At 30.9% G+C, this 26,072-nt stretch overlaps 3 protein-coding genes across 7 annotated transcripts; 1 reads left to right on the top strand and 2 right to left on the bottom strand.

The window, feature by feature from the left end:
• Nucleotides 1-7,053: 7,053 nt before the first annotated feature.
• On the bottom strand, nt 7,054-17,640 carry hppy (MAP4K3-like protein hppy). The gene is made up of 21 exons (XM_018540876.1): nt 17,527-17,640; nt 17,393-17,450; nt 16,922-17,077; nt 16,516-16,748; nt 16,165-16,428; nt 15,738-15,933; nt 15,420-15,520; nt 14,899-14,966; nt 14,042-14,122; nt 13,072-13,110; nt 11,829-11,882; nt 10,834-10,901; nt 10,574-10,720; nt 10,237-10,412; nt 9,718-9,922; nt 9,455-9,638; nt 8,777-9,054; nt 8,560-8,643; nt 8,143-8,235; nt 7,725-7,851; nt 7,054-7,507 (listed from the first exon to the last, which is right to left on the bottom strand). The coding sequence occupies exons 1-21, from the start codon at nt 17,638-17,640 to the stop codon at nt 7,408-7,410; spliced, it is 2,826 nt and encodes a 941-aa protein (XP_018396378.1). The 3' UTR covers nt 7,054-7,407.
• Nucleotides 17,641-18,227: 587 nt separating this feature from the next.
• Nucleotides 18,228-21,880, top strand: Nup58 (nuclear pore complex protein Nup58). 3 transcript variants are annotated; one of them, XM_018540905.1, is made up of 8 exons: nt 18,228-18,410; nt 18,621-18,967; nt 19,434-19,635; nt 19,757-20,130; nt 20,197-20,421; nt 20,491-20,565; nt 20,676-20,699; nt 21,576-21,621. In XM_018540905.1, exons 1-7 carry the CDS (start codon nt 18,343-18,345, stop codon nt 20,690-20,692), a joined length of 1,308 nt encoding a protein of 435 aa, XP_018396407.1. In that variant the 5' UTR covers nt 18,228-18,342; the 3' UTR covers nt 20,693-20,699; nt 21,576-21,621. The 3 variants fall into 3 exon arrangements, with proteins under 3 accessions (XP_018396407.1, XP_018396405.1, XP_018396406.1); XM_018540903.1 differs by lacking the exon at nt 20,676-20,699 and having other exon boundaries at nt 21,576-21,880; XM_018540904.1 differs by lacking the exons at nt 20,491-20,565; nt 20,676-20,699 and having other exon boundaries at nt 21,576-21,880.
• Nucleotides 21,881-22,468: 588 nt separating this feature from the next.
• Nucleotides 22,469-25,189, bottom strand: LOC108774717 (protein FAM114A2). 3 transcript variants are annotated; one of them, XM_018540878.1, is made up of 5 exons: nt 24,211-24,548; nt 23,815-24,132; nt 23,001-23,611; nt 22,613-22,930; nt 22,469-22,543 (listed from the first exon to the last, which is right to left on the bottom strand). In XM_018540878.1, the coding sequence occupies exons 1-5, from the start codon at nt 24,467-24,469 to the stop codon at nt 22,469-22,471; spliced, it is 1,581 nt and encodes a 526-aa protein (XP_018396380.1). In that variant the 5' UTR covers nt 24,470-24,548. The 3 variants fall into 3 exon arrangements, with proteins under 3 accessions (XP_018396380.1, XP_018396381.1, XP_018396379.1); XM_018540879.1 differs by having other exon boundaries at nt 23,815-24,129; XM_018540877.1 differs by having other exon boundaries at nt 23,815-25,189.
• Between the last annotated feature and the right edge of the window lie 883 nt (nt 25,190-26,072).

Here is a 26,072-nt window from a genome sequence, read left to right as displayed (position 1 = left end):
GTTTTAAACAAATTTTTTTATCATCGACGTTATACGAAATCATACAAATGATGACTTTGATTTGAGTTATTTTATAATAATGTTAGTAAACAGATTTCTATTTTTATATATATCGCAAAGAAATTTTGTAGCGACTTGAAAAATAAAAACAGAAATAGTTCGATAAAAAAACATATACATGCAATTAAAGGAAGAAATGTTGTTTTGGTTAAAACAAATTAAGGAAAAATAACTTACTTGATATCTGATAAATGAAAGTAAATATGTTTGCTTCGTTTTATTCATGTAATCATTATGCCATGATGTTGGAGAACTAATTTGGAGTCCTATTTAATGTTTTTCACATGTGCCTGAAGAATAACACTGACAATAACGTGATACCATTATTTTATAATAAATTCATATTTTAATATGTAGTAGATGCGCGCGTAAATAAGAAAGGCGTATTTACGTTCACGTTCATATTATCGTCATAGAAACATAAAAAATTAATATTCGCCTATAGACTGTTGTATGTTAAGTACTGTTTGATATTACCTATGTTATGTAGAATAAAAGGAACAGTTTTTTAATGAAGCATTTATGAAGCCATTTAACATTGTATTTGATTGAAAAAGTCATCAGTTAAACAGTAGTTTTGAGAGAATTTGAAAATGCAAGTTTTTGTATCATCTAAATTTACGATTTTAAACTTTTATTGTCAACTACTTTTTTGCTACATTATTTTCAGACGTGTACTATGACTTACATTGTGATCGAATGATTTATAATTAAATCATTGGCAACAAGAGAACGTATTTGTTTTACTGTGTTTTCAGTAATATATGTTATTGGTTGTGTAAATGTAAGGTTTATACCTTAAATATATATGATACTAATTACCTTATCTTATAAATGTAAGATTACGTATACATAAAAATCCGCTTCTGAATTTTTCATTTGAGCAAAGTCAGTGTACTCAGGATATAATAATTTTTAGGTAAGTATATCTATTTTCATATTTTTCCTTAGATTTTATTATGAGATAGTCTATTTACACAGAAGTTTGGCTAGTTGTTTTTATAGATACAAGTAAATTAATATATATATTTATATTTATAAATTATTCTCACAATGACGTATTTATATAAAAAATGAGACTAAAACGAAGATTCGGCGAACGTAAGAGTAACATATATAATACGTTATACACATTATATACACAGCTTTCATAATTACAAGAGTTAGTTGCTAATACACAATTTCAATTAATATTTATAAGAAATTCTATGCTCCTATGCTCTTTTTCCGCTAATACTCTTCTCATTAATCGCATATTTTTTAATTATAAAGAATAAATTAATTTCCACTTCTTTCACAACGAGTCTCTGACAATGTAACAAGAATCATCTTTCATCATTTAGCTTCTGCTGTCTGTGTTTTGATAAATTTTGAGGTAAAGCATTATAATACTCTAGAGCAATACTCTTTAAATAAACAATTACGTGCGATGAATATCGTAACGAAGTAATATTATTGAGAATTTTATACAACAGAAGCTTCTTATTCCTAAAATCTCTGTATGTTGTAACACGTTATATCTGTTTTCCGATCGCTCTCCTAATTTCCAATGTTGTAAGAATAATTTTATTGCATTAAATCTATTTGTCATTATGGGTTATTAATTACTGATATATCGGCAATTCGTATTTTCAACACTATCAGCTAATTAAGAAAATTATCGGAATCCATCCTATTATAGATTAATGAATATCTCTTCGAATTTACAATATATGTGAAGGAATTTTATTAAATATATTCGTTTATATATATATATGTATGTATATATATATTTCTCTTTTTATTCATTTTATGTAATCCATGAATTTGCCTCTTAAAATATTTTGTATATCTCCATTGTATGCGAAATATAACGTACGTGTTATTTAATCGTCTTCTTGATCGAAAAAAATAGTAAGACCATGGTAATAATGCGTGAGCTCGATCTTCTATCCATTGGAGCCTTATCCTTGTTAAATTACAAACGGCCTTTTTCTTGAAACCAACATGATATTGGAAGTACCAGAAATATTCATTTTATTACTAAGATTCTTGTACCCTAAAATAAATATTGACTTTTTAAAGAAAAGAGCTTTTTTCAATACATTTTTTAAATAATTAAGTATAAAACGCGTATAATAATAATTATAAAGAATTCGTAACTTAAAAATCTTAATGTATCTCAGAAAAGTGTGTCTTATCAGAAAAGAAGATTAGAGGAATTTTAGAAATTTTATCAAACAGATACTTCTATTTGTAAGTAATTGTTTCTTTTCTCTAGTAATTTTCTAAATCCTATTTGCATTTATATATTAACTGAAGAACGCCAAAGATATGAACATATTGGGATGATGTCTTTAAGAGCAATTAATTCAGTCTGAACAGATTCGCGGGACAGCTGAAAGGAATAAACAGTTACTATCTCACTACATATTTGTTATGTTAATTTCGAAGTTTCAGAATCAAACAATCAAAACGATCAATATATAGAGGCAAACCATTAATATGGTCGATATACAGGTACATTTTATCGCTGTATTAATTGTCCTAGCACTTATATAGGTATGTGTACATGTCTGTGTACATAAAAATTTTTTCGGAGATCGCTAAAAAAAAAAAGCACGGGTATACGACACTGCAGATAAAATGCAACAGCTGTAGCAGAATATTAACCGCATGTTAATGTATTTCTTTTAACATTAAAGAACATTTTAATTTTGTTTTATCTATAGATAGTAAATAAATTAATATACTGCATACACACATATATTCGAAATAAAAAGATTCAAGTCTAGGAAATTAAAAAAGTATCAATATTTATGTACTGATTGCATAAATACATATAATAATCAAAGAAACAAGCATCGATGTGTCTTACACTCGTATCTCCTAGTTTTTTCTTCTCTTGTAAAAATAAAATCTCCACTTATGTTATGTGTACGGTTGCTAGCAAGGATACTGATATGTGAAATCTATACAAATCGCGCGCGCGCGTGTGTATCAATTTTTTCACGATTCTAATGCTTGGTCTGTGACACGAGATTGAAACTTTCTAATTTTTTTACTTTTTATCTTTTTTGTCTTCGCTAATTTATCTACTTTGTAAATTCAAAAATTTTTTTTTAATAAGTACTAAATATTTTTTATGCCGATGTGTCTACTTTTTTTTTTCTCCCGTGATTTGTGTACGACGCTCCGAATAAAATTATTGTCTTGACAATAATACAAAAAGTCACATCGAGTAACATTTCAGTTACTATTTACCATCATTATCAAAATATTTCGCAAATATATATGTATGTCTTCGGAGAGAAGTATAGATCACGCGAAATAATCATTCATACGAGAAAAAAATTCTATCCTGTCACATTTGACAGTCTTAAATTTTCTAATAGCACTTAGACTGCTTTCAGGATATTTTTTTAGTTGAATTATATCTTGCGTGAAATGATAACTCTTGTCTTTCTTTGTCGACGTATAATAACTTTTCTCTTTTAGACAACCGTGAAACGTCGTAGAAAATGAGGAATTGTTGCAAAAAGAAGATTCATACTTTGTACAACAATTCGCTCGAATATAATTCTCTTAGTATTAACAAAGCTGGATTGTTGCTAGATAAATCGACGGACACTATCAAATACGTTGCTAATATTGTGAATACATTTAACACGTCTAGCATACAGTGTTATCTGCAAATACGTACGGGAAGACACATTGCACGTTCTATTATATCTAGTATATGTGAATAATGTGTAGTTAGCATAAAATTTGATTAAACGGTTGACTTGGTGTTTGATTGCATAAGAGCAACGATTATAATTACGTATTACGAATATATTTCTGTCCTCGCATCTGCATTGTATTTATGTAATTTTTATTTCATCGAATGGAATTCATCAAAGACAACGAATTATATCGTTCAAGTGCTAATAAACTACCAGCAAAATGAAATTTTCCATCCGCCAAGCATGGCTGAGAAAATATCTTTAATTTTTCTAAAAAAAGAAAAAAAAAATGCTATTAAATTTACGGACATTCAAATCTGCTGTAAATATAAAATATGATATTATCAGGATAAACTATACTGCGCTTTCGACACAAGTCTAAACACATAATTTCTGCCCTAAAGGAATTTAGCAGAAAAAAAATTTATTGATTCTCGTACAACTTTGCTAATATATATTAAATTTATTCTTTTGATAGTGTAATACTTTCTTTACATAGTAATCTACTCTTTCTAGTATCTCTCTAGTATGTAGAGCAAATATTCATATAAAATATCAAAATAGTTTAACATTCCGCAGATAATTATCCATTTTACTCTGATAATTCTTTACAGTTCAATTTACAATCTTCCTTAAAAAGATGCAAATTAAGAACATCGACTTTCAAAATCTTGATAACAGAAATTCGTGGAAAAAATTCTAAGTATTATATTTTTACAACAAATATGCCTCACATATCGAGATCAAAAAGCAAATAAAATATGTTTTTTGTCACTTTTATGTACTTCACAAGGCTGATTTTCGAAAACTCTTAATTTTTTTTACAGTTGGATATAAATAAATCGTTTCATTCCAATGTACTATCCACTCAGTTTTATCGAAACATTTGTATATTTATTTTATGAAATAAACACGTTATTTGCTTGCATTATCAAAATATAATTGAATGTATAATAAAAATTTGGCAAATAATATAATCTTCACTAATAAAATTAATTGTGCGATTAGTGAATATAACTTATTATACAGTGAATTTTTTGAAAAAGATTCTACTGTAGTATTGATTAAATATTTCGAATAAAAAGGAATGTTTTTAATGTTGTCAATCAATAAATTTATAAATAAATTGACTATGGACTTCAGCAACAAATATTCAGAAATATTTGAATTTACACAAATTGAAATTTCGTTAAATATAAATGACACTGAAAATCAGTCAAGTTTTATGACGCAAATATAAAACAGATGACTTTCTCATCTCATGCCTAAATCCTACATATGTATTTTATCTTCGAGATATAATAAAGAAATTCTATTATAAAAACAAAGAAAAATGCATATCTCGCAGTCTTAAGACTAATCACATGGAAGTTATGTATTTAGCTTTTGGTTTCACAAATATGATCCATATCGTCGTCACCAACGTAAAAAATTACTAGATATAAAGAAAGAGTGGCTATAAACAGATTTGCGTATTGTGCTCTCTGATGCACAGTTGTACGTGACTGATTTATGGAAAAGGCTACTCGAATGATGAAAATTGCAACTTGGATTCTTTGATACCAAATCACAGATGAAAGAACTTGACCCCATATCGCTGTTTTATATATTCTGAGTACCCTCTTTTTGTCGCATATATCACAATGATGCTTCATCAGAGCATTAACTGAATGATAAATCCGCATTATGCGGAGAATGCAATTATGTTATTATATTTTATAAAATTATAAAATAACATAAATTAATTATAAATTACGTATAAATCAAGCTGTTAACGATCATGAATACGTTATTGCGGTCGCATTAACGTCGCAAATAAAACGATTCAGATATAACAAACATGCAGACGAATATTCTCAAGATAATCGTACAATCGCGCAAAAATTGGCCGTGTTTCATATTTACAATCGATCAAAATTAGAGACACTGGTGAACACAATGTCTTAATAAAATAACACATTCGAGATAATCCCATGCCCAATGAAATGAAGCTCGATAGTAGTACAAATTTGATATACACGTTTTCGAGGATGCGACAATATGAGAGAATTTTGTACTGCGTACATATTAATACACGATATTGTATAATTTCTATAAGAAATCCGTACCTATGGAAATCTTTCAAAGTTTAGTATGCTTATTTACTTTCCTTCTTTATCGTTGTTATTTTCTTTATGATCTATCGTTTCTGGACATATAATGATGCGCTTTTAACAGATTAAATTAATTGTTTTTTCAATAAAAAGGTCTTTTTATCGGAAATCTCCTTCTATCTGAAAATCCTTTCTCAGCTAGGAAAGTAAATGTCTTTTTAGATAAATCGTTTAAAAATGATATTACCAAGAGATTTTCACCGAGAAAATATTTTCGTTAAGAAATCAATTTGGAAATGTAATTCGGAAAAGTAAAACAGAGCATATACTGAATTCAGTATATGCTCTGTTGAATTTTCATATTCAACATAATTCTATTATACAACGAAGACGTGTTTAACTCGTTGAATTATATTTGAATGTCCTATCTGAATACAGCGATAACCCTTTAACCTTCGAAAACTACGCGCGATTTCTCGTGTAAGAATATAAATATCGTCTCGTCTAGTAATCCTGTAATCATTAAAAATACAGATACGTTTTACACTCTTATTCTATTATATGCTATTATGATTAAACAAATCCCGAAGGCCAAAAGTTATTAAATAAAATGTAGTCCTAGAAAGATAAAACTGGAAATATGTAATTTGTAAAGCACTGCAAGAACTTTGTTATTTTCGCGCGTTTAAAGCGATGTAATGTAACAATTCTCTTGCAGTAAGGCAATATGCTAGCTAATTTTACTATGTTAAGTAGTAGAAATATATCAGAGAAACGTGGAAAACATTTTCGATAAAATACGCTCTTATAATCATATATCTACTGCCAAAAAATATTTTAAGTAAAATCAAAGTCTCGGGAATAAATTGTTCTATTTATTTTTATTTACTATGCATTGTTGTAGAAACTATGGAAAGAATTTAAAGAAAAATATCACATTGTTGTACTTTAATACATCGATACGGCTGGTTATTTTGGACCACTTAATATAGCTTTTATTATTTTCACGTTTTCACAGACAAGGCTATATTCCTGAGATTATTTTAGATCTTTCTTCATAATTTTAAATCATTTATAAGAGCGTAATTTATACGTATATATAGCTAATAGCATTAGTAAATCATTTTTATCTGACACCTCTCGAAGTATTGTAACTATTAGCTTCATTTGATTAGGCATAAGGATAATTCGCGTGCATTCTCTTAACTCTGTCCTCTCATTAAATTCACTATTCCCCCTCATCGTAACTTTACTCATGTCTGTAAGTGTTGCTTAGCTCTAAGACTTTCGTTAAAAAAAAAAATTACCACGAGTAATTACCAGTTTATATGATATATCAATCATACAGAGACAGCGACTATCGCAGCGTTTAAATTGCACGCTGGTCGTGCCGGTTGTGCACATACATTCGTGGTATGATAATTAATTGTAAAGTTTTCACCTCCGCATACTTTAATCTCACCGTTCTCGTAGTGATTTCACATTACATGCAGTTCAATCACATATCATGTGAGAGCATGCAGCGGGTAATCGCTACTTAGGTTCAATACTCAATAGCTGGCCTCGTGTCCAGCGAGAATGTACAAGTCTGCCCCTTCCGATTCAGTCAATGTGCCACTATGAACTAAGTGACTCTCCAACATCACAACCCTATACAAGACATAAGATTAATTGTTTTCTCTTCATGTATTTAACTCCTCTATAAATAAATCAATAAAATATCAAATATAAAACTTAATGCACGATATATCTTTTTCAGAGATTAAAAAAAAGAAATAGCAAACTTTATTATTAATCTTCTTGAATTATTCTTCAAAATTTCTATTAGATTAATATATGCAATCGCCGCTTTTATTTAGATACGTACTTATCTGAGCCAAGTAACCTGTAAGTTCTACTCGGATCACTAATCTCTTGTGTAACTTCGCCATTCTTGAAACTTCTACCTTGCATACCGTGTTTGTGAAATGCCAATACACTATCAGGTAGACAAACTGGAAATATAAATCATACGAACCGATGAGAATATGCCACAACGGTCTAAGTTGGATCTCGGGTGCTTCTATAGAGTTTTGTGTTGTGTTGTGTGTGAATTTTTTTATACTACGTATGTAGATTTTTGATTGCGCGCCGAAATTTTTTCAGACTTGAAACGTAACACTACTAAACTACCGCAGTAATATCACGAGTTAAATTGATTAACAATTCAACGATTTTTTTATGTTGTTTTTCATTTATAAAGACTACAGAGTAGATTATAAATGAAAGAAATATATTATACTTACTGATAGATTCGATTTCGAAATTAAACTGCAGCTCTGATAACTGCTTCTTACTAATACGGGGTTTTCCTTGTAAAGTTACCATCTTTACCATATCTATAAATACAAAAATATTCAATATAATAACATACCATCATATAATGGTAAAATATCTTTAATATCTGAATATAAGGTATCAAAACTATTAGTTTTGAAATCGATTCATTAAGTTAAAACAATTCAAAATGTATAGTTAGAACAAAAAATGACAGATGATATGAGTCTACCGCTGGTTATTGTCAGTGAACATCCTTTGTACACCTTGTACCAGGTGCATAATTGGAACCTGTCATTTTTTTAAGTACTATAAATACCATCTGTCATTTTTTTTTTGTTATAACTATACATTTTGAATATTTAATATTCATTAACAGTACTCACTATCGTAACAAACAAGTATTGCATCTTTTTCAAATTGCGTAACGTTAATAACGTTCAAATTCTCTCGTCTTGGTATCACAGTTGCTAAAATAATATTTTTATTATGGAGGAGATGACACATTTTCTGGATTATAGAGATCAAATTTTCAGATATTTTGAAGATAAAATTTGTACAAAAGTGAACTGTTATTGTTGAACATATACAACATAAGCATACCTGAGCCATCCATATCTTCCAATTCGTCACTATGAAACCAACTCGCTCCCGAATTCATATTAATTAAGTCCAGCTTTATTTTATTTTGCTGATATGGCTGTTTAACCGATACACATACCATTGGGTATTCCATTTCAGGCGTGATAATCATCTTAAAGACATTTAGTGGCGACGGCAGAACGCAGTCAAAATGTTTTAAAAGCATAAATTTATTCAATGGGTCGTACCATTGCATTAAGAATATACCTGCTGGCATCGCTCCACACAGATATTTGTACCTGTTAGAAAATATATCATTATTTTATTTACCGATGAGAATAAGCCTTTTACGATCAAGCTGGATATTGAATGCTTCAATTATAATTTTCGTGTGAATTTATATACTATGTACAAATTTATATACTATCACGAGTTAAATTAACAATTTTTGATGCTCATTGCATCTTGGATCTTAGTAATACGTTGAATGACACATTAAAGTCTATGAATGACATATTAAAGATCTGTAAATAATTTAAATATATTGCGAAAAATATTACCATTATTTTATTATTAAGTTTTACTTAATAAACAAGAAATAAGATAAATATTCTGTATTAAATACCAAATTTTTTCTCATTGTAAAGAGTAATATGTATATTTTTCATAAAAAACAGTACAAGTGTTGCTTTTACTCACCCATTATACGGGTTTCTTCCAACGCAACATTTGGTACATCCCTTGGTGTCCGGTACTTTTGTAGTTAGAGCGAACTTTCTAGGAACTAATCTCTCTGGTATTTTATTCATATGCAATGAAAATCTATGAGTCTGTTTACTTAGCATTGCTAACAAGTCATGCCTATACAACTGAGGCGTTTTTCCTACAACATACGCATAATATTTAAAATATACAAATCAGTTTATCATGCAACAGTATCAATACAGTCGACATCTACTTACCGGAAAGAGACATAAGAACATCTTTGATAACATACATCCAGATAGTACGCCTAGGATACAGCTGATCTATCGCAGTTTCATGAAGTTCGTTCAAGTTCAAATTATAAATTCCTTCTTCCGCTGCGATAAGCAAGTGCTGATCCCTTGTATCTGGATGAATCCAACTTGCGGTACAATGTATTCTCAGTGGACAGCCATTGAATACCTATTAATGTTTGCAATAAAAATAATAAATATTTTATTAACAGCTGTCGAAGAACAATGTGATAAAAATATTTTTGTGTAGTGTTTTTTGTGTATTATTTTTTATGTACTTTACTTTAATTATTTTTACAAATAATACTTAAAAAATAATATATAACCGAACAGTAATCTATAATATAATGTAAGATACAGAAAATAATTCATGTACTGCGATAAAAAATAATTTATAATTTATATAATTTATAAGACAATCTTTTTACGAAAAGATATTAAATATGTATAAAGTCTTTACTTTGTGTAAACTCTCTCTCTGACCTTTGAGAAACACGCTCCCATGTGCACTTTCGGTGTAGGAGGCAATCCATTACTTATCGGTCTTGGTGGCGTATGTCTCTTCCGATCTCTTCTTCTTGGAGGAATAGGTGGAGTGTCTGATAGTAAGTCGGGACTCATACTTTCCCTGTCTCGATCAGCTGATATCTCATTGTCACCTGAAAAAGATAACATATAAGATATTAGAGTAAATAACAATTGAATCTAACAAGGATATTATATTTCTTAAACTAATTTTTATTATATAATAAAAAGCTATCTAGGCAATATTGTCGTGTGAATATTTACATTATTTAAGTGCTAAGCTCATGATGTATACCGTTTGTCTGTGCGGGCTCATCCCTAGGGCCGCTGTCCGATAATGATCGTTGACGTTGTCCATTCACAGCTGTTAAAGACTGAGAACTATTGACGAGGCCATACAACTCATCCACGGAGCTGTGACGTCTGGGACTCGCTTGAGACCCTATATATAAATCTACTTTTTATTTGCATACATGTAGATATATAGAAGGGGACTATTTATAGATTATACGAGTATAATAACATCCTTTTCATCAATTCATGATACATACGTACCAGATACATTATAATATGGACAATGAACTTCGCAATCGTTCGAAGATTCCCCCAATGGAAGAGTAGCTCTAAAAAAGAAAATTTTAATAAATGTTAATATACAATCGTTTTCTTTAAATGATTATAAAAGAAGAAACGTAAATGTTGTTAACAAAGAATGAATAATACATAAAAAATAAACAAGATATAAATGTTAATGGTACGTATATTATAAATCATAAATAAACATTTAGACCATGTATGCTTTCTGGGATATATAATAGCTTTTTGAATGAATAAGGAGTTGAACAAGATGTGATGGAAAAATACGAGATGTAAAGCTGCATATTTCTAGCTATAGTACACAAGGCATACTCGCGTTATTAAGGTGTTAATAAAATTGGACATACATAAAAGGTTTATCCTGGTGTTTTGGAATAAATTAACATGTATTGCTAATTAAACAAATCATACGCAGAAACAGATACGTCAGCCATTAATATTCCCCGCTTAATAGAATCAAACATCTCTATTTTCGTATAGTTGTACAGAATGATTAATGATATTGTGTTGAAAGTAAATCATTATATTTTTTCTCCTTCGTTTCAATGATCGTTTTTTTTTTATTTTATTAAAGTTGGATATTTGAAACTCGTCAATTTTATTTGAACCATACAAGCCAATTTATGAGTCAGCATGAAATTGATGAGTCCCTAATAAAAAAAACAATTATCGAAATGGGGTGGAAAAAAAATATCATAATTTATTGTATTTTCAATACAATCTCAGTAGTCACTCTGTATGATTTAGTAAAGGATAAAGGATATTTAAATATTTTAAATAAAATATATTAGTAGAATAATAATTACTTGCATAGTAAAATATGATCCTGTATATGTCTCTAGATTTTATATGTTTTTAATTAGTCATCCATAATAAAATAAATCATATTTTTACAATATCTCAAATGAAAAATCCGAAATTAAATTGTTTACTGTAATTCATTATTTACTTACTGCAGGGAATATAGCTGGTCGCAATGCCCATCAACCATCGACATTGCATTCCCCCTGTACACATGTGAAACTTTGTGGTCATATACTATAAAATTGTAAACTAATTTTGTGGGACTACTTATAATTATGTTTTGGAGTTTTATAAACAATGTATTTAATATAATATCGTAAGTAAATGAAATACATTAAAAGACAAAATACTTGATAAAGCGATTAATACTGTTTCTGCTTTTTAAATGTGTTACATAAGGATTTATTACGAGATGATTTAATGGACGTCACACACATATGTTTCTATATAAAATGTGATTTTAATATTTTATCCGCAATATATTAAGAAAATCTATAACAATTATAATTGCAATTGATTTTCGTAAATCGTACTTTAAATTTCCAGTGTGATATAAATACACTAACATTATAATCATATTAATTAAAGAGTATAGAATTGAAAGAGGATTATCCTCTGTAATAGAATATATATAGGCTATCCTATATAATAGAAAATTTAATTAATAAACATCTTATTATATATATGATTACACGCACGCACGCACGTGCGCGCGCACACACATATCCTTCACCAGTTTGACTGATATATGTACTGTAAAAATAGTTTGTGTTGTTCAGAATGTTGAAAAAAACTAACATGCAACAAATAACATCAAATACGTGATAAGAAAGAAATATTCTACGTCTATCTAAAAATTGTGCACATTAATGTTTCTTTGTAGATTGTGGATGTTGACTGAATTGCAATATTTAGTTGTGCTGCCTCCTTTGTTATTATATAATTATAGTTTTATTATATAATTACATTATTTGTATCATTTAATCAATTTTATTATTGTATATAACTTCATTGTCGTTCGGTTATATTAAATTGTATATAAACATATATTTCCGTTTTTCAAAATGTAATTAATTAAATTAGTTTTCTCAAATATATGACTTATAAAATATATGACTCCCTATTCAATTTAAATGTGACTTAAGGGATAATTTGAAAATATATATTTCGAGGAATTATAAATAAAAATTTAAAAAATTAAAGAAAAGTATCTGTTAATTTAAACCATGCATTTAAATATTTGCAATAAGAGAAACAAGGTATCAAAGAAACGTAAGCGAGTAAATGATAAATTAATTGTTTAAATAATGCAATTTACAAAAATTATCCACAGAATTAGGAGATATAAGTGCAAGGTGCAAGGTGCAAGGGAAAAGGGTTACCTGCCAATACCTTAGCAACAACTCCTCATCAATGTACTGCAATAGACTCCTGTTGGGAGAAATTATTAGAATTACAAACTGATCAGAAAAATTAAAAATATACAAAGAATAATTGGAATGGATTACAAACAAAACGCAGGTGTGCTACAGGAGTAAGGATTGACAGAGGCAGGAAATATAATTATTATTTAATAATTGAATACTACACGTTATATATACGTTTATATATAAGACTGTGGTAATAATCTCAATTTCTATACAAACTAAACGACGGTTTAAAAAAGTTTCATTGGAACCTTTTTTTCATTATTAATATAATTTATAATTAATTATAATTTATATATAATTAATTATTAATATAATAAATAATTTTTTTCATTGAATTTTACCCGAAAATAAGTAATTCTAGTAGATAAATGATGTTGATGTATATATACTTCAAAGTGATCATTCTTATTTTAAGAAAATGCATAACAACTCTGCTATCAATCATGCACATCATACAAACAATCACATTTATTGTTTAACATGCAAAAAGTAGGGAATTATGATTTTGTATAATATAATATTAAATCTGTTTCGTCTGTGCAGTACATACAAAAGTTTCTTTTCATATATGTATACAATTATATATATACATATAATTATTTATACTATTTAATTATTTATATTTGATTAAAAGATTGATTAAATATCTAGTATGTTTAATTCTTTAAATGTGTATGTTTGACTTTCATACTTTTTAAAATTACTTTACTTAAATTTTTACATTATATTATATTTTTTTTTAGAGAGAATTATAATTTAGTTTGTTTAATAGTATATAAGATTTTTCCATAATTCATAGGACAAACCAGCTTTTCAAGCATTTTATAGAATTGAGGAAGTGTAAATAGCATAATTTGTTTTAGTATATAAAAACATATTTTTGTTATATCAAAAGTAAGAAACTTTTCACTTCAAACCAATAATTGTATTACCTTAAAGACATATGAAACATCTCTGTGCCAGTTTTACTACGTTTCAATATTTTATTTGTCTTAAAGTTCGCACCAAGTATTCTGATACAAAAATAAGTATACTTTTGAAAAATATATTACCAATTTTTCGAATAAAATAGTTTTGATTCGCAATAAAAACAGAGAAAAATAATTTAATAATAATAATAATAACAACAACGATGATAATAATAATAATAATATAGAGGAAAAAAAAGACTGTAAAGAATATATATACTTATACTAAAAAATTCAATAGCTTTTCAATAATTTCTGTTTTGCTTAATTAAAAAAATTCTTTACTTATCAAAATACTTTAGAATATGATGTGCTGTTGTTTCAAATGTAAAAGTAATGAATGTATGTACATATTTCTCTTACTTTGACAACTACTAGTATGACATGATACAAGCATAAGCACATGCCATATGCAATTTATTTATTAGTTATTATCAGCCAAGAGAGTAAGATATTTGTGATTTTTATAATACAGTGTATACTATATTGCTGTCTTGTTTAGCAATGTATATATATAATGATTGTTTGTTAACTTTATAATTAAATTTATAATTTAATCTATTTCTCTTTAATCAATATGTGTACTAAAAGATGAGACAATATATATTGTATAAATATGTACATTGTATAAGTTTGTATCTAAAATCTTTTTATATAACGATTTTTTGGACCTTGTATATTTATAAGGTAAATAAATTTCGAACAAAACAACAACTATTATATTAGTGAAAGTAGCAAAGAAGCCTCGATATCTCTTTGATGTTTTCCGCACACCGTGTGTGATAAAAATTGATATGGAATAAAGTATAAAACAAACTTACTTTTCCTGGATGTCTTCAAATGCAGATCCAATCCCACAGTCTGGGTGCACATCACAATTATGCACGACCTGCTTGTACATATAAGCAAAAATCAGACTTTTAATATTATTGACATAAATCGCACTTGAAAAAAACATATTTAAGGGGATCCTAAAGTCGTCTGTATCACCGACTAAACCATATAATTTTTGTATCATAAATAATACTTTTTTTATCATTCACAGATTTGAAAATCCTTTTCCAGGGTTAAAGTATACGTGTTAATACGTGCCTGTGAGAATTTATACTGAAAATGATAAAAAATTTCCAAATTGAGTTCTACTTTACCATTTCTTAGTGCAATATGGCGCTCCAGAGCTGTCACGTCATTGCACATCATGACATTTACTTCATATAAAAGCTACGCGATCTATACTTATGAAATAGTAATCCACAGGCTAGTAGTTTACATGAAAAAATAGCGTGAAGTTCTTAAAATTGGATTTAGATGTCTAATTAATAAACGTCTATAATGAACTTACTTTAACATTATTCATGATATCCATTATATCCCACGCTGGACTATCCACAGATGGTGATATAGAATCTCTATGTAATGTCCCTCCATCAATATTGATTTGATCTGTAGGACAAACCGTAATCATGATTATATCACAGTATAAGACATTATTCATAATTCATTATCTAATTACGATATGAGTCAAAACATTTGTAATTTTATTATTTGACAAATATACATGTAATTTTAAATTGATTTGTATTTAATAGCACGACAAGTCCTGTTTGACTCGTAATCCTGTCTAATTATTTTATTTGTCATTATTTATTATTAATCTTACCATCACTATCTAGTTGCGATATAGGACTTTTTGGCCTAGGCCTTGCAGTGTGACGTGAGGCTATTCTTTGCGGAACATTGGGTACCGCCCCGTCTTCATCGGCCTCCAGATCCGTGAACATATGGCTAGGATTCGACACTTTTTGTAATAATTCTAAAGCCAGTCTCTTGCTCATCTCTCCTTGGAAAAACGCATGCTACAATTCAAAAAACCTCCTATAAACTATATATACGTTGATAATTATTTTATACAGATATTTTCTTTGGCTACATTCCAAAAGTCGTCTCCTCCAAAGAAAACTTTATTCGATATAATATTAGTATAGTATTAAGTGTACTACATATTTCGAGTAAAATTTTTTTTGGAGGATGTTTCGGAAAATATAACTTTTGCAAGTAATCTATTAATATAATAAAATAACAATAACCTGAAGTAATTTCTCTGCCGTCGGCCTTTTTTTTGGATTTTTTGTGAGAGCAATTTTGACGAAGTTATGAAACGTTGGACTCCATTTATCGCGATCCTTCAATGTCGGTGGCTTAAAGCCAGACTTGGACATGAGAAATAGAGCGCGCATGGGATGTAGGTCAAACATCGGTGGCTGCAGTTCCGCTAATTCAATCGCGGTTATTCCACATGCCCAAATATCGCACAATTGATTATAACCACCTTTTCTTTCCACGGCTGCTACCTGAATATTATCAAAGTATCAGCTGTATCGAGCCTCAATTGTAAATTATAAAATATGTTAAGTATCTATCATTAAACACGTATGTACCTCAGGAGCCATCCAATAAGGTGTACCGATAAAGCTCTTTCTCTTATTAATTGTCGCGGTAATCTGTGCCGACACGCCAAAATCTGCCAGTTTTACATCGCCGGATTCGGTCAACAGTATATTGGCACCCTTAATATCACGATGCATCTTGCCCATGCTGTGTAAGTAAGCTAAACCAGTGAGGGTCTCCCGACACATATATGCTATTTGTATTTCTGTTAATGGTCCAGTTACTAGAAATATATTAAAATTCAATATTACAACTGCTTTAGAATCAAATTTTAATTATTTAAGACTACATATTATAAAGCATATATAATTCAAATATTTTAATTATTAAAACTGCTTAATGTATGTGTTATGTTGTTTTTAATATATTACATAAAATAATAAATATTTCACATACTATGATATATATCCTGTAACGATCCACCTCCACAATACTCCATACATATCCATAATTTATCTCTTCTTAAATAACTTCCATAATAAGCAATAATATTTGGATGCCTGCAGTCTTTCATCATTAAGATCTCCTGTTGAATGATTGCAAAGTCGTCACCTAAAAGACATACAGATGTTGCAAGCTGTCATACGTTGTAATACTAAAATTTGTGACATCTCAGCATTGTTATTAAGAGGAAGCGCAAAGCACATGCAAACAGTAAACTAAACAGAATGTATACAAGTGTTTCGTATCTTTTTTGTATTTCCATATTGTCACACACTTGATTTCACACGATTCGTACGAAAAATTGCAATGACACTTTACACAAAGAATATTTTGTACAAAGTAAAAAATTGGCAAATAGTTGAATAGAGCAGTGAATTAAAATGATCATGTTACATTGGACACTCCGCGGACATTAACACTTACCTGGCTCCAATTTGATAACCTTAATCGCCGCGAGGTCATTCATGGAGAGACGTTTAGCCTGCGGGGAAGAGATACAGTAATTGGGGCCTTGACGCGGACATTGACGGGAAGGTCAAGTCTAAGGAAATACCGACCTTGTAGACATCGCCGTAGGTCCCGCTGCCTATTCTCTGTATAAGCTCGTACTCGTCCTGGGGATTTCTACGGCTTATGTCACTGGACAGCACGTTTGCGTTCACCGCAGCCATCGCAAGCGACGAAGACGTGCCGAAAAGAGAGAGAGAAAAGAAAGAGAACGACGGAATGCCCCAGGGCAACGTACTTATGGACCTAGTCTCAGTGACCGTGAAATGATACGCGTTTATGTACAACCGCGTCCAGGCACCGTAGCGGGAACATTTGGTTTCCTGTCGGAAACTCGGAACGTCACATAATCCGTCAAGGGACGTCACTTCGCCACTATTGTCCCGCAACAGCTGAACTGCTCGTTTAACGCATGCGCGCTAGCGGTCAATTGAAGTGGACCCTCGCGCCGCCGATAAATTATTATCCGCTGAATCAGCCGCCGTGTGGATTTTATTTTAAAATTTATATTCTACCGAACGCCCGTCGCCGCCGCTGACGAAAATTTATTAATTCGGCGCGCCTAATCCATGTATCGACCCTACGATTTTATCGACAGTGTCGAAAATGTGATACGTAGTTCACATCAATTTTTAAAATTGACGTTGGTGTCGCTGGCCGCATATGGCCTCTCTCAGGTTTCTCTCAGGTTTCTGTCTCTCTGACGTTAAAATGTGCGTAACTGCCGATTATTATTCTGCGCATGCTCCGATTGAACGCGAAAAAAAGCGCAAGGAGTTTGCGACGTTCGTGGTGTGTTTACTGGATTGTAAATAAATCATTTATCGCGGGTGATATATTTATATTTATTTACTCGACTGTGAAAAATGGCTTTTACGTTCGGAAATCCGATAGTCACCTCTGCTAGCACGAATTTTGGATTTGGGACACAAAAGTAAACTATAGTCGATGTTACCGACTAGCCTCCAAATTGGAAATATTATAGTTTTAATAAATAATAATATAAAGTACTTTTTTCAAATATATATATATATATATACCGTTTTTATTTAATATTTATTATGAACTGAAACTATAAAATTATTTCCCGCGAAGAAGAAGAAGACTTGATTGAAGTATTGTAAACTGTGTTGCTCTTGTTTAGGCCAGCGACAGGCTTTGGTTTAAGTAACACGTCGTTCGGCACCGCAACCACAACGTCTGGCACATTAACGTTTGGTGCCTTGTCTACTCCAACGACGTCTATAGGTCTCAATTTTGGATTTGGTACTTCAGCAACCTCTTCTCCGGCGCAATGCAGTGGTGTCCTAGGATCTAACACAGCCACTACAATGACTACTGCTCCCAGTTTGTTTCCTATCCCTACGACTACACCCTTATTCACAGGTCTCAGTTTTGGTACACCAGGTACAACAAACACCCTAACATTTGGTGCCACATCTAATACACCTGCAACAGGAAGCTTAACTTTTGGTGCAGCTACTACCAACGGTACGTATACTTTATATTATATTATTCTAATTTATATATTAAATTGTTTATATTATCCATCCTTTTACAATTATTCTATAATGTAGTATTGATTTTAGCACTCATAACTGTTACAGCTGTCCTTGGTATTTTGATTGTTTATATTTTATAGTTTATTCTTAAAGCTAGTAAAATATACATATTGTTCTTAATCAATTATTATTCTAATATAAAGTTTATTATTATAATATGTTTGTGATAATGCTTAATAAATTTAAAAAAATTGTCTAGTTATAATGTCTAATTATACTTTCTTATAATATTGTATTAAAGTACAACTTATAAAATGGTCTGTTGTTAGACAATGCGATGAGAGACAAATTTTAGTTGTTACTGTTAGAAGTTTAAGAATTATATTGTGTTTATTATGATATTATTATGTATTAAATGCTTAGTATTATGTTTCATTATTACAAATTATATACAGCTCCTTTATTTGGATCTGGAACTGGAAGTACTTTATTGGGTTCAAAGCCAACGACTGTTCTTACTGCTACAACTACTAGTAAAGGACTTGGTGGTTTAGATGTTTCTGTTAATAATAAGGGCCTTTCTCAAGGAAATAGTTCAACAGCAGCTAAGGAGAATCTGTTGCCAAATGAACTTATGCAAACTATAGATAAATTCAAGTAATTATGAGTAAAATGAATTTTATTATCTAATTATAGAAAATAATTGACTTGTAGATAGACAGATAAGTTATTGTGACGTACAAAGTGTACGTGTAGTATAGTAGCATGTAATTTACAGGGAATTTGTAAAAATGCAAAAAGGCCTATCTTCTGATATTGCAAGAGGTTCAGCAAGACCATTGAATCGATGTGCAGAAGATACAGCGTCCCTAATGGAAATTTTGTCCACGTTATCTGGCTCAGTGCAACGAGATCGTTCTTCAGCTGATAAGCTGAAGCAGGACACTGCAAGAGCGTTGCAGAGCGCTGAAATAGCTCAAAGAACACACGATACTCCAGCCGGCTTGCAATATGAAAATAATATGCCCCTGCAATTTTTCATGGAATTAGCTGAAAGCTTCGAACAAGATTTGATGTTATTCAGATCACAAATTGAGACAACCGAGAAACACATACAAGCCATGATGACGCCGAGAACTTTAACGCCACAAGGTACGATCTATTTTTCTTATTACATTTATAATGAGATTTATTGTTAATGATATATTGCTTTGTCAGAATTGACTGCAACCATGAGTAAGCTTCATGAGTCTTTAGTCGCAGTAGCTGGTCGACTGCAGAATGTGCATGCTAAAGTACAGCAACAGAAGGAACAGTATCTTAATTTCAGGAAATATGTGTTGAAGGATAATACCAATGTTTTTGACAACATCAAGGTGAACAATAAATCTAATCGAAGCAGCATCGGCAAAATCACGAGTGGTCCCACTCCTTTTGGACCAGGTAATTTTACATGTACTTCAAATTATTTCGAATATTGTAAATTTTGAAAAACGAGATTAATGCTTACAGGAAATAAAAACTTTTTGTCATCAACGACATTAAACTCAAATCGGCCAGCGAGTTACGAAACACGAAATCCTTTAGGTAAATGAGCCTCATTGTTGACTTTTTGTAATTTAATTATCCTTATGCTAAGTAAACAATTCCTTAAAAAAAATTATTTTAACTGCCCCCTAAAGATTTCCTACCTTCAGGTCTTGCCTGGATCTAGTTATGAGGTAGAACTTACTAACATATAACGACGTTTATTATAATACTAAATAGAATTAACGTGTAATCATTTAGCCTGTCTACTTTTTTTTTTCTTTATTTAACAAAAGGTCGTCTTTTGGTTTTACCTTATCTAACTTTGATTTTGCCTTTCAGGAAAAAAAATAGGGGCTGTAATTTAATTATTGAGGTATTCATTTTTTTTTTTATTTCAGTTTCTCTTGTTATTGTCGCGATGGAAAAAGGGTAACGCGCTTCTTTGCCTGTATATAAATCTCCTATCAACTAATTAATTTATATAGATGATTACGTCATTGTTGATCTTTTATATACTTTGCATTGAGATGCTATCGAAAGACTCAATTTCAAAATCATGCTTCTTTTAACAAAGGATAATGCCTTCTATAAGTGTGCTTTGACTGCTTTCGGCTTTGCCAATGTTATGTAATTATGCTTGCAAATATGATACTATTAAAAAAAATATTATTGAATTCGTCACGGAGTCGAATAAAATTTTGCAGGATATGTGTAGAAATGTTAAAATATACATTCTCCCTGCAATTTTTCAATTGATTTCAAAGTAAAAAAAATTTAAGAATTAAAAAGACCATAAATGTATATACAAATATTTTTATGGTGATAGTAACAAGAATGTCAATTAATATAAAAACATTAATTATATATTTAACAAGAAATGGTATTAATATGATAAAATGGCTGTTTCAAAATACAATTATCATCTCAAAAATATGTGAACGCTGTCTTATCTTTTTAATGATAAAAGAGATATTACTCCGTGGCTTCAGCGCTGTTACACAAGTTTTTTTTACATCCCTTCTAAGTGAATTAAAAGTGTAACAATGTTAATATATATATTGTTACAGTTTGGGAAAGTTCAACACCAGTACCATCTGCTACTAATATTGCTGTAGGCTCATCTACGAAACCGCCAACAGCAAGTTTAAATTTTAATGCGCCGATTAATTTGACTTCACCATTGCCAGTAAACGGAACCAGTTCAAACTTTCAACTTCAAAAGCCTCCCGTTGGTAATAAACGAGGAAAACATTGATCATTCGACTCGAACTATTTTTTTGTAATATAGAAGTTGTTATCCTCAATACACGTTGTAAAATCTCCTCTACCAGATTGTTAATGTTAATGACCATGTTGAGACAAAAGTATTTTTATATTGATCATTATTAATCATTGTGATATTCTTAATTTTTTTTTACATGTATTTTCGATATATACATAGCGTAATCCTTACTGAAATTTGTACCTTATGTTACAGATGTTCCGTATCTTACACATTAATTATACTTTTATATTAAATATCTAAAGTTTAATTATTTTATAATAATATATATTTATATGTGCATTAGAGTGTACAGATACATGAAAATAATTTTGTACTAAAAAAAAAAAAGTCTAATAGATCTTAATGTATACATGTAGATATTATCAAATGTATATATCTGTAACTATCTTGCGTGTTTGATAATAACACAAAATGCTACAAAAACCAATAACGGCAAACAATATATTAAATTAAGTAATCTAAGTAATACATTGTTAATAAAATTAACAATAAATATTGATCCCTTTCTCGAATATAGATACTGTTTTGAAAGATAAAATAGAAAATGTTTACGAAACGGGGGAAGACGGGATAATATTATGCTTCATGCTTACCAGAAATTGTATTTAATCTATACGATACTGTTAAATATAAAGTATAAAAAAGTGTATTTTAAATCTATTTAATAGTTATTCATTAGATTGCACCAACTTGTAGAACAGGAATAAGAAGTTCAAAGGCATCTTGAATATATGAATTTGCATTTGCAGCCTGTGCGAAAAAGGCAATTTTTAATATTACAATCATCATGTTACTTGAATTATTCAACAAAGTACTTACTTCTAAGAAAATCGTTGTAATATTCGCGTTGATGTTATCTGGTTTTTTTGTAGTTTTGGCAAACTGATGTAATGTATCACAAAATGAATTGGCCAATAAGCTAATCTGATTAGATAGAACATTGGTAAGTTGTACCAAGGCATCTGCTTCATTCACTGTACTGCGACGTTCTTTAATTAACAATAATTCTGCCGTTTTATGAAATCTCTCTACGGAGAATGCTGTAAACTGTGCCAATGTCGATATAGCATTCTGAAAGATTTCCTGATCTGTACGCGTCGTGGATAATGCAAGATAATTTTCCGTTTCTGTCCAAACCTGAAAATACAGAGATGTTTTCATCATGACGATAAACCGATTTGATTTTGATACGGATATATTTTCTTACATCGTATAATTTTTCATAAGTAATATCAACACCAAGATCGTTACAAGCGCTCTTTAATCTATTATTCAAATCTTTATTATCTTTATCTTTCTCTTCATTGTCATCTTCATCACCTAGATCACAAAGTTCTTTGATTTCTTCTAATGTTTCTTGCACAGATGCCAAGTCATTTGTACCCAGCTCGATTAAGTATTGTTGAATTTTCATATTACTCTGTTTTGATAACATTTCTAGAGCTTCTAAGTGAACGAGTCCTTGATAATCGTCAAACAGACTCTCGAAATGCACCTTCCTCGCTAATTCGCGTTCCTCGATCGTTTTCTCCTCGGTCTCGGCTTTTTCTTTCGCTTCTCGGAGAATTTGAGATAAATTCGGTTTCTCCGACTCGTTCATGAAAAAGGCCCTTTTTTTCTTTAATCCAGGATCACCTTCTTGCAATACCTCCATTGTTTTCTTTCCGATAGCCTCCAATGTATCTAAACCACCCGTCATAACTTTGCTACTGGTGGATTCAACCAATTTTGTAATTGAGGACACTCCTGATATCAAATTCCCAAATCCGAACGAACTGAACGGTCGACTTTCTTGTTCCTGGATCTCTGGCTGTGCCCCTATTAACGCAAATTAGCAAAGATAGAATTGTACATACGTTAACTGTTTATTTTCATAATAATTGATATATTCAGTACAAAAACGCAAAGTTATAAATACATAAAAATAAGAAAAATTATATATATATATATATATATATATATATATGTTATTAAATATACAAAGTCATAATGCTATATAGAATTTGTGCTAAATATTGTACCATCAGTTTCAGGAACTGCATACTGTTTTATGCTTTCTGATTCTGTAGGATCCTGTACTATTGTATCTTCCAAAAGTGTAAATCCTTGAGATACATGACTAGTTAGAGTAGATACACTTGCGGTAGCTGTATTGATTAGCGAAGTTACACCCCAATTTCCCCAACTGCCCCAGCTACCTAAAGAACCTTCGTCTTTGCTTTCTTCTTTGTTTGCCAAGGAGAGCCTCTGTAACATAGGTTGTAATTTCTCGTCTGTCAAGTCATCAGGCAACTCAATGTCATCTCCGAGTCCTTCCCAACCTTCAGGCTGAAAAACTTCTTTAAATTTTTTATTTGACTTTAATTCTTCCGGCATGTCCATTTCCGACAAATCAGTTGATGGTTTAGATTGATTACCTGTTATTTGAGTTTTCGATTTTTCTTCTGATTTACATTCGGCACTTTTGCTCGCAAACGGTAAGGATTTCTCATTTGAACACTCGGCTGGATCTTCCTGTTCCGTAGTTACATTGACGCAAGGTTCATCGACCTTATCATTTGTAAGTCTAGTTCCTAATTCTTTTGCATTTAATTGACCAATGGTACCTTGTTGTTGTTCTGTTTGGGAGATCTCCTTGTCATCCAACTTGGTTTTTGTAGCTTCTACTTCAGACATGACATCTGATTTCAAGATCTTATTACTCTTTACCACAGATTCTTTATCCTTTACTGATTTCACGGAGGTCGATGAGAGTTTTCTCGATTCAAAGGAGGATGTAGTCTCTCGTTCGCCAACGGCCTTCTCTATACAACCAATTGACTTGGCGGTACGTACATCACTTTCAACTTTGACACTATTATCTATCTTATCATCCTCATTATCGACCAAGGTCTTTAGCCCCGTCGACACATCTGGCGTCATCCGGAAAGTCTCAGATCTGCTCTGCCAGTTGGCGATACCACAAGGCGCGCGTGGAACATATTCAGTATCATCGTCCGACTCGGAGTCAATCGTCGTACGGTAGGGTGCCGCCGTCCGGATGTTTTTCTTAACGACGACCCCGCGACCCAATTCCTCGTCGGCGCTTTCAAAGTCGGCGTCACTTTCGGACGTCGCCATTCTCTTTTGCTTAACGGACACCTGTCCCCTTGAAAAAGACGGGGGGAAAGAATCCTTGTTCGGGTGATCACGATGCCCACCGTATCTTGTTGTGAATCGAGGAAGAATCCAACTTTTTCAGCGATCAGGCGACAGGCGTAAGACTTGCGTTAACATATGCTCCACATCCGTATTCCGCACACGCACCCGTGTACGTATGTGCGTGATGCGTGTGTTGTTTATACGTTGGACGGTCACGTGGCCGACGACGGAGTCATCGAGCAAGCGTTCGCAATCATTCGCGATACGCCTTCGTGGCGATGATTGCGCCTGCTCCGGGTTCTCTTCGGTCCAGGGGCGCGGGGGGTGCTACTCAGAATAAAAGGAACAGAGAAAGAATTACAACCTATCAGAAATCGTATGTCGTGGAATAAACAGTGTGTATTCCACAGTATATGATTTCCGATAGGTTGAAATTCTTATTCTCTGATCTCTGCTGTTCCCTGTTCCTTTTATTCTGCGCAGTCCTTAACTGTCCATTTACACGTGTTAGTGTCCGGTAGAATAAAAGGAATAAAAAATGTAGAATTGAAAATGTAAAGCAATGTAAATGTGATAATGTATCGGCCGATGACGGTCAAGCAGGACTTGAAAATGTAAACTTCAACCCTATCAAAAACTGTGCGTTTCAAAGTGCACGGAATCTGATATAGATTGAAATTATTATTCTGTATCCTCTTATTCCAATATGATTATGAAGAAACTCTTAGGAAAGATTTTATATGAATTATTATATTTATATGCATAGACAGTGGTCAGAAATAAACATTAATTCACTAGAAATTTATAATTCAATGTATAAAAGAAACAAAAAGTATATAGAAGAAGGGCAAAGAGCCAGTAACACAATTAAGAAATTTAAATTTAAATGATAAAAATCATGTGAATAATAAAAGTTTAATATAAATAACACAAAGAAATTTAATATAAATAATTGACTCCGATCGGGTCATTAATTCTCAATGTTACAGTAAACATATAATACAAAATTCGTTATAGAAGTTATACTTCTACATTGATTCTATAGAATTCATCATAAACATTGTTTCCGCAATGATTAAAATTCATTATTCAAAATTTCGCATGCTTCATCTTGCATAATATATTATTAAATCAGAAG

This window comes from Cyphomyrmex costatus, unplaced genomic scaffold, assembly GCF_001594065.2.
Source record: "Cyphomyrmex costatus isolate MS0001 unplaced genomic scaffold, Ccosl1.0 scaffold273, whole genome shotgun sequence".
Lineage (NCBI taxonomy): Eukaryota > Metazoa > Arthropoda > Insecta > Hymenoptera > Formicidae > Cyphomyrmex > Cyphomyrmex costatus.
This window is presented reverse-complemented; position numbering and strand designations above follow the sequence as displayed.